The 10,000-nt window shown below is 35.6% G+C and overlaps 1 protein-coding gene across 1 annotated transcript; it reads left to right on the top strand.

The window, feature by feature from the left end:
* Nucleotides 1-795: 795 nt before the first annotated feature.
* Nucleotides 796-5,648, top strand: CLEC2B (C-type lectin domain family 2 member B). The gene is made up of 4 exons (XM_036019359.1): nt 796-926; nt 3,984-4,087; nt 5,039-5,149; nt 5,528-5,648. The coding sequence occupies exons 1-4, from the start codon at nt 924-926 to the stop codon at nt 5,574-5,576; spliced, it is 267 nt and encodes an 88-aa protein (XP_035875252.1). The 5' UTR covers nt 796-923; the 3' UTR covers nt 5,577-5,648.
* Nucleotides 5,649-10,000: the final 4,352 nt, after the last annotated feature.

Below are 10,000 nucleotides of genomic sequence, written 5' to 3' on the forward strand. Positions count from 1 at the left end.
CAACATGTTTGTGAGAGGAGCTGGGGAGTGATGGTCTGAAAGGCTATGTCGCTAAAGGAGTAATAGCAACTAAAACTTTTGGCACATTACTCATTTGCTAATGTGTTTGGAGAACCCAGAGGTTAGAGGAAAATCTAAGAAGCTAAGACATCTAGCTGCGGAGACTACAAAAGGGAAAAGGCCTGTGAACTTCCTGTGCCCAAGGTCTCTAAGAACAAAGCCTCCTGCTTCACTTCCACCTTCCAAATTTATGTGGGTCTGCACTGGTTTACCCAGGACTGTGCAATGAGGGTGATACCTACTTGACAACAGGCAATCCAACACATATCTTCTTAGTCACACATTCTGTTTTATTATTTTCATTGTTTCCTTAGAGTTTAACGCCTTTCCTAGATTTTTAGCAGTCTAGTATAAGTTTGTGATTTCATTACTTGCAGAAAATGCTAGGATTTTGTTGTATTTCATTTACCCAGAAATGACAAGGGCGATGGAACATGAGTAAAAGTAATACAAATTCCACTGGTTACTCTGGAATGCCAGTGTGTTACAGTTACAATGAATTTAAGTATCTGTTAAAATCCTGAGCTGCTGTCATTTAACATAACATGAAATTTTTAAGCACTTGTTAAGTGATTGACACACAATTCTAACCATAATCATAATCCTTTACATCACAATCTTGTCTTTCCCTAACAATCGCAAATACAGAAGTGTATTATTTCATCTGGTTCTTAAAATATGTATTTGTCTCATTTCCAGTTCTACTATATCAGTGTAACCAGTGTGTTTGCCCAGATGAATGGATTGGTTTTCAAGATAATTGCCATTATTTCTCTAATGATGAAAAGAATTGGACTTCAAGTAGAAATTACTGTCTCACTAAACATGCTGATCTAACTGTGGTCGACAACACTACACGTGTGATGGTTAGTAATCTAATACACATTTGTTATGAATGTTATTGCATAGGGACTCTGGAAATATTCAAATTTTATTACGATTTTTACGATTTTTACATATGCCTGTCTATCTACACAGAATATTGAAGATGTTCAAAACATGCCATGAAACACACCTGGTGATATTTTTGTTTGGATGCTGTAATACTTAGATCAAGTCGTAAACCTGATAGTTATCTTTATCTTTTGAAAAGTATGAATAGAAGAGCTTGAAATATTTGGAAACATTAAAAGCCAATAGTCCACAAAGACAAAATTGCCTCAGGATGGACGGCATTCTTTATTCCTTCTTCCTCCAGAGTCTCAGCCTTGCTGTGCCGTCTGTCTCCAAGGTCCGTAACAGCCTGCACCGCCTTATGCACTACTAGTCATGCAATGGGTGTGTAATCAAAAGTTCTGCCCTAGACAAGAATATGAGCTTCCAGTGAGCAGACATTATGTTTTTCTTGAAATGGTATCTTTTGCTGTAGCATAATGGCAGATACCAATAAAAGCTCAATGGATCTTTCTTGAATAAATATTAATTTATATGGCAAAAACTTTATGAGTGAAGAAAATGTCCAACAACTTTAATGACAGAATGACTCTGCAGTTCTGCATTTGTGAAATTTGTTATTTTCACAATCATTTCTGCAGCAAGCGTGTGGTGGGTTTTTTTGTTTTGTTTGTTTTGTTTTGTTTAACCTCGTTAAAAGGGTCAATATAAGAAATAATGTAACTTGATTTAAATATTTCTATGAATAATGTACAATGAAGAAGTGTTTAAAATGTGAAGAGTACAGCCCAGCAGTCAACATTGTTAGAACTGTGTGTTATTTCTGTGGTGAACGAAGTTTATTTATGTAATCAACCTAAAGACTGGTTCAAATTTAAATGGATGTGAACCAGGCTGGGACAATTCATAGATCAGTGCAAGGAAACTAAACTATTTTGGAAGCAAGAAAAGGTATGGAAGCCTGAATCAAATGAGAAAATCTAGATATGATAAGACAACCAGAAAATCAAATCCTCAGGCTCCTTTACATGGGAAGAACCTCTTTACCAGAATCAGTAGTTTCACTTGTGAATTTTGCAAGACTTTTGCAATGAGCATTCTGAGAAATCTTTAAGCAGCCTTTTATAGTTTCTCTTGGGAGGAAAGAGGCTAGATTAGTGGCAGAATGAAAAATACAGAATGTTAATAAAATGTTTGAGAGACCAAAAATTAACAAGACAAACTTTTTAAACTCTTCACTTAAAAGAATCGTGTTGACAGTAACTGAAAAAATGGTGAATATAACAGAACACAAGGAATAGAAGTACACAAAAATAATTAGTTTTGAGTTTAAGAGAAATCATTAAACATATAGAATGATGGATGATATTGTTTGGATAAAAGACGACATCATACAATATCCTAACATATTTTGAAGATCATAGAAGCCTATTATGTACTACATAATCTGGGCAAAATTTAATTGACAATCAGAAAAAGGTAAACCTATCTGTCAAGGAGTGATAAAAGTAATACATTTTGGAAGACTGCTTATTTTTAAACAGTTAAAAATAATATGTATTTGTTTAAATTATAAAATGTTACTCTTAGTTAAATGAGATAAAACTTGTTTCATGAAAAATTTGTTGTATGCATTTCTACCTACTTAAAATTATCTTGCATCTTTAACAAGAGGCTACATAGGCACCCCTGTGTAGAACAAATAATGATTAATACTTACCACAGGACCCACTCTAGGAAATATGCCTCCTAGCGGCCTGTCAACAAGACCACAGCTACTAAACGTCATCCAGTTTTCATTATCCAGTAAAAAATGTGTGTGTCTTTTTCCGGTCAGTTTCCAATACATTTATTCTTTCTTACATATTTTTTCCTGCATTTAAAGAAGTCCTTCACTAAGTCTAGACCATGAATGGCCTTTTCTCTCCCCCGCCCCCACCCCCGTGTTGATCGTGCGCAGTACCTTCGCTCCCAGGTCTACCTTTTTGAGGGAGCACATCCGGTGTGGAAGTCTCCCATAAAGACCAGACACTTCTTCCTGGAAACTCGAATTTTAATTTGTTTTTATTATATTCATCATGTTCTCTTTAACAGTAGGGTATTTTCTAACTTTATCTTCACAAAATTTGAAATCCAGGGAGAATGTTGTATTAATCTGTTCCTTTGTAATCCCACAGTTTAGCTCAATGAATTGAATATCTAAACAGTAAATTCATAAAATACTGCAGAAGATTAAGATGCCAAAGGTTATTAAATGTCACTGTTATTAGATAGAAATGAACCATACATGTGCAATATCATGATTCCCTTATATTTACCATAAAACTGAAACCTGGAGTGACATAATGTAAAATTTATGGTTTTTCAGGTACCGTATTTAGCAGCAGAGGAGACTCAGTGACTTTTTACATACAATATAATTCTATGGTAAAATGAGCTCTAAGGTAGCAAGAAATTTAACATTAAATTAATAAGAAGAAAAGGAGAAATATCAGGAAAATTATATTTTCCCTTATGATGGCTTTAAAAATTGAGATATTTGCAAAAAGTACAATTTGATAATTAGATTTTGAAAGAACTAGTTATATGGGGGGGCACGTATGTATGCTTGTGAGCAAGCCTGGATGTGCGTGCATCTGTGATAATTTTGGAAGAGAAGTTGAAATAAAATACAGCATTGAACTTAACACACTAGTACTTACTTGGAAGAGGAAAACCATGATAGTAAATGGCTAATGATTAAAAATGGACAAACTCTGACTTTCCATAAATTTATTATTTAAAAATCCTGGAGGAAATTATTTTCATACTGAATAGTTATCTATTTGGAATCAGAATGTATCTTAAAGAAAAGGTATCTCATATCAAAAAAGAAAGCAGGGTTAGAGAGTAAAAAAATGTTTCTTCAAAATGCCATAGGTATTTTTCTGTATAGCTAGGACTTGAACGCTAGTGAAAGCTGAGAAGTAAAATTACGAAATTTTACTTCTATGTAAAATAGAAGTAAAACAATCTATGTTGTTTTGAAGGGTTTTCTAAGACAATTTAAAGGCACTTCTGATCACTGGATTGGTTTGGAGATGGAAGGAAATCAAAAGGGAAAATGGGTAAATGGAACAACACTTAACAAATCGTAAGTTTTTTCTTTCTTTCTGGGGTTATTTAAATTTAGACAGTGCAACCAAAAGAACTTGTGCATTAGCTACATTTCTCTAGAGCCCAAGATTTGAGAGAATGTTGCAGAGATGAAATGGGAAGGTTGTATCATGTACTGTGTTAGTCGCACAAGTCAACCAGAGAATCTGGGAATCCAGATATAAGGGAAAGATCTCCTAGTTGGTTATTTGGAAAATAAAGACCAACTATTCAGAAGCACAGTCCAAAAAAATTAAATGTTCCTCTTATTCTAACTTATCTTCTCCAATTCTCTATTTTTCAAGCTTTATGCTACCTGTTTACAGTTCATGAAAAGTTTAGTGTTTATTATAACCTGATTGTATTTGCATTGAAGTACGATTTATCCTGGCCTTTGTATTTTCTATTTTATAGTAAGAAAAATTGGACCTAAAGACCTGAGTTCGTGTGCACATGATCTCAGCATGACCACCACCCCAGATGATGAGTGCCAGCCACTTTACCCCTTAGTCTGTATTAGATTTCTCACTGACCCAGTAGGCTAAACCATTCTTTGTTGTTAGGAGAGGGCATTTGTCATGCATTGTAGGATGTTAACAGTATCTCTGGCTTCTACTCCCTTCATCTGTGACAACCAAAAATGCCTCCAGTTTTTGCCAAGTGTCCCTTATGAAGGCAAAATTGCCCCAGGTTTAAAACCTTTGGTGGGTATGAAGTGCTAGCTCCACCAATTACATGTAACTAACTTAGTATCATTTCAACAAATATAAATTCTTGAAGACAGACTTTTATGGTCCAGTTTAGTACAAATATCTTAACTGTAGCCAGAAAGTACATTGTCACAGTACACTTTTTTTGGACTCAGATATTTTTAAAAGGTGTTATTGAGCAAGTTAGAAATCACAGAACTCCCTGGTACATAGTGTTTAGTCTACTCTCTCTGTTGTAGATTTATAGTGAGCGGAAATGAAACATGTGCCTACCTCAATGATGTTGGTGTAGCAACAGCTAGATGCTACACAGAAAGAAAATTCATTTGCAGAAAGGAAAAAGGAACTAGGTAAATATTTCTAATGATTGACTTCTAAACATGAATAATATAGTTTTTTTGTATGTTTCAATTTTATTTATTTATTTTTAGAAAGAAGGGAAAGGAGGGAGAAAGGGAGGGAAAGAAACATCAATGTGTGTGAGAGACATTGATTGGTTGCCTCTTGCGTGCCCTCAGTTGGGGACCTGGCCCACAACCCAGGCATGTGCCCTGACTGGGAATTGAACTGGCAACCTTTTGGTCCACAGGCCAGCACTCAATCCCCCGAGCCACATAAGCAGGGCATGGGTAATATAGTTTTGATATCTGTAACCTTTTATACTTTTCTTCTGTACAACTTCATTTTTGTTAAAGTAAATTTCAACGTAGTTTTTATTTACTTTACAGATGGCTTGGATCTTTGTTTTTCTATATCAATTTTAGAAGAATCCCATAATTTCACAGATTCTATAGGTCAATGTTGAGAGTGTTGTATTTATAAGATCATTTTCTTATTAATTTACAATATGTATCTTGTATTGATTTTTGTATTCTTATATAACTTACAATTTTTATAAATAGTTACTAAAAAAATATTTACTATGTTCATCCCTATTTTTTGCTATTGACATTATATAATCTTATTATCTTTTAAAATAGTTGTTTCTATGTAGAAATATTTTTGCATATATGTATGCAAAATACAGTACGTGATAAGTTTTATTTTTCTTTGTCTTACAACTATTACTTCTTGTCAAATTAAAAAATGTAAGACTGCCAAGAAAATATTGTTGGTAACATTCTTGACTTGCTGCACATTTTAAGGAAAATTTTTCTAACATTTCAACACTAGTAGTGTTTTATCTAGTTTTTGATAATATAAATTTTAACTTAGTTACTTTCTATTTCTCTTTTGTTAGGTGGAAGAGTTGTCCCCTGAAGCCATTTGAAAGAACATAGACCAGCAGACAACTTGACCTGGGTCTTCTAGGTTCTAGAAATACGGACAATAAATTTCTATTTTTAATTACTTGATTTGTGATATTTTGTTACGTGCATCATTGTTATCAAGCTAAGACATTTTATTTTCAAGATCTGCTTATTTTATTTCTGTGTTCCACCTTTCTCAGATACATGTCTCAACTACAGTGTCCCCTTCTTGTTTCAAGGTTCTTCTTTCAATTAAGGAAACTATATCCTCCATGCATATCAGTCCAGCCCAACCTAGTTTTACCCACCACACCGCAGATGTGGACAAGAGCCATGCTCATTGCATATCTCTGGTGTCTTCTCAAGAAGGATTGAACATTTACCTTTTGTTTCCTTCTTCAAATGCTATCTTCCAAAATTTCTGTGTTACCATTTTCCCCTGAGATTCCTCCTTGCTCCCTGAATTCTCTGCTCTTTATGACTTCAGGACACTTTTATTTGTCTCTGCCATACATACTAGCCTTTCTATTGTTTTAGGACTTCTTTTCTTCTCCATTGGCACTCCTCCCCAGGCAATCTAATTTATATATTCAGGGTCAATATCTACTCTAAAGGGTCCTAAACTCCCATATTAACAATGAAACTCTCTCTGAGTTCCAGGTTTAATATCTAACTTCATACTCCACTTCAATGTCTAAATTATATCTTAATCTGTCTAAAATTTAATTTATAATCCCCTCACCCAATAAGGCCCTCCTCGGTGCATTAAATGGAACCACTATCCAACTAGTTGCATAAAAACAGAAACCTGGTATTTTCCTTAACATTGATTTCTTCTTTATCTACCATTCAGTCAATCAATAAATGTTAATATGTATATTTCAATTCCTTCTTTTTATCTTCAAAGTTCTCATACTAGTACATCATCTCTTGTCTAATAATGAAGACTCTTAAGTATGCACTTCCTCATATTTCTTTTTCCACACTGTAGCCAGAGTAATGGTTTTGAAACTCAAAACTGACCAAGCTACTCTGCTAACTGGTTTCCCATTGCTATTCAGACGGAAGTGAAAATACATGGCCTGGTTGACTCCTATTTTTCACCCATGTTTCACACCCGGCTTATACTGTTATGGCTTTCAGTAACACTAACTCTCTTTGCCTTTTTTTTTTAAAAAAAGCACAACATACTCAACTAAACTCAAAAGGCTATTTTCTTTTTTAACCTGTTGGTGCTTTATCTGGAGCCACTGAGTAGATTTCTTCCTTCTTCTGCTTAATTCTACTCACTCCAGATACAAGTTTATCAATAACATATTCAATAAAGGGTTAGCTGAATTCAGTGGCAACATCAGATCCCCCTACTTCATATTATCATAAGTATCATGATAATATTATTTATAGCACCTATCAGAATCCATTCAACTAATACTTATTGAGCACCTACTATGTGCCAGTCACTGCTTTAAATAATAAAGACATGACAAATATCCAAACAGGACACAACATGGAGCTTAAATACTACATGAGGAGACAGAAAATAAAATATATTTGGAAAGATACAAAGAAAAACAGATTATTTGGAAAAAGAGAGAAAGTTTTATTTTTTTATTTCTCTGGCTAATTATTTAATTAATTGTATGAATCAGGCTAAACAGTGATTTTCAAACTTTCTCATCGCATGGCACACATAAACCACTAAAATTTTGCAACAAGCGTAAATATATTTTTTGCTAATCTGACAAAAAATAGATATAATTTTTTATTCATTTACACCAGAGAATTATTGTGTTGGCTGCTGTCATTTTTTATTTCAAAGTCTAAGGGAAAAGAGGTCAGTGTCCCTGACCTGGGAGGTTAGGAGGGTGGCACCTTCAGAGAGGAGAGGTGAGACCAGGTGTCGAGGGAGAAAAGAGAACTCGGTCCACTCTTTTCAAGGGTGTTGTAACACAAACAGGCCACAGGAGAAAAGCTGTGAACACCCATGAGTCCCAGGTCTTGATGTGGACTCCTTTTACTTCTATCACTGTGGAGGTGTTCAGCACAAACATACGGTTGTCTTAGCCTCAGACACAGGGGACAGCTGATTACATGCAGAGCTGGTAAAACAAAAAGAGGTCAGTGCCCCAGACTAAATAGTCCAGTATGGCATGTGTTGATAATTCTTACTGCACACCAGTTGAAAATAGCTGGTCTAGAACATAAAGGCCAGTTCCAACATTGGCAACGTTACTGGTATTTGTGGAAGGCTATTACCATTAAAAAAAATAAAACTACAAGCTAGCAAAAAATTATGGTAATCAGATAGGTATACAGATGTCACTTTGAAGGATAACTCTCATGATTATATTTGGAACAATTTTATCATTAAAATAGAAGATTATGAGCCATTGAACAAAATGTGAAAATGGAACTCCACAAAGGTGCAAATACAAAACTGAACAAATTGAAATTTTAATGATGAATGGAATATTTATAAAATTTGGAAGTACTTCCTGTCAAAGCAAAAATTGCATGGGCCAGTCTTACAAAGGGAATAAAGGCCTTATTCAAAGCTATTGAAATAGAGGAGATTGGCCAGAACTCAGTCTGAACTACAATTTGCTAATATAAAGGGCAGCAAGAATTTTTAAGAGCTGGGTGAGGGAGGAGAACATACACCTCTGTGTTTGTTACTTGGTTTTACTTAAAGGAAAATTGAACTCTCTCAGATCTTCATAATACAAGGCTGTTTTACAAGTTGGAGCTAGATACCCACTTACGTTAGGCTCCTACTCCTCCGGAAGAGAGAAATAAGGGTTCTGTCCTTTTTGACGATTACATTTCAAAGGGATGACTTCCAGCCCCTTGAGAAAGAGATTTCTGGGTTACAAAACCTTCAAAAGGCTTAAAAACTTTTTCACATCTCAAAGGGACAGAGAAAGAACTTCCAATTACAAGTTTCTAAGGTAAAATCTCTTTAAAAAAAAAAAAAAAAAAAGGAAGCCAGAGGTGCACAGTCAGGCAGAATGAGACTCGTCTAAAGTTTAGCCAAGCTGAGGAGAATGTTAAGGCTATCTTAGTCACTCCCCACAAATATTAATCAATTACAAAGGGAAAGAGTGACTTTACAGTTAAGTGTGTTAAACAGCACATTAATTATGTAAATAAGGTGAAGAGGATCAATTATGGAACAAATAAATGTCTGTAGCATCTGAAAGGATGCACTGAGAACAGTTTTTGTTATTTTTGTTGTTGGTGGTGGTGGTGGGAATTAGGATCTACATGAGATTACAAGCAAAGCATTCCAAGGACCCACACACAGGAGACTGTGGTGTGGCAAGGTTTATTTGGGTGGAAATAGAAGTTGCCTCATGGGTATCCAATGTCCCATCTCTTTCCATCTTACCACGGAAAAAGTCTAACTGTGTCCTCAGCAAGGCCAAAACAAAAGCCAAGGTGCAGAGATTCTGCTTCAAGTTAAAGCTTAACCTTTTGGAGCCCATGAGGTCTGCCACAAGCCCTAGTAGCTGCCAGACCCACATGGTCATGTGCTACTGGGTGAGAGAGTATGGAGATGCGCGGGGCAAAGGAATTATTGTGTGGGAGAGAGAAAGAGGGAGAGAGTGTGTGTGTGTGTTTCCTTGTTCCCTTGGAGTTATGGGGAACCCAAAAGAAAAACTGGAATTATCTTCTGGAGGGCGGGCTCCTTGTAGTACAGGCTTCCCCCTCTAGTTGGGTGTTCTAGGAACCCATCCATATCAGTGCACCAGCTGGCATTGTGGCAATGCCACAATGTGCGTTTGGCTTCAGTGAATTTTTATGTGGACTCTTTCAATGCGTTTGCTTATTTCATGATTTACCAGTCCACCTGCCCATACCACGCTGAGTGTTTGGCAATTTTTGACCAAAAGTGCCATGACCCCATGCCCTAATCTTCCAATCCACCGAATCTCTCCCTGAGAGACTTTT

Source organism: Phyllostomus discolor, chromosome 2 (genome assembly GCF_004126475.2).
Source record: "Phyllostomus discolor isolate MPI-MPIP mPhyDis1 chromosome 2, mPhyDis1.pri.v3, whole genome shotgun sequence".
Taxonomy (NCBI): Eukaryota; Metazoa; Chordata; class Mammalia; order Chiroptera; family Phyllostomidae; genus Phyllostomus; species Phyllostomus discolor.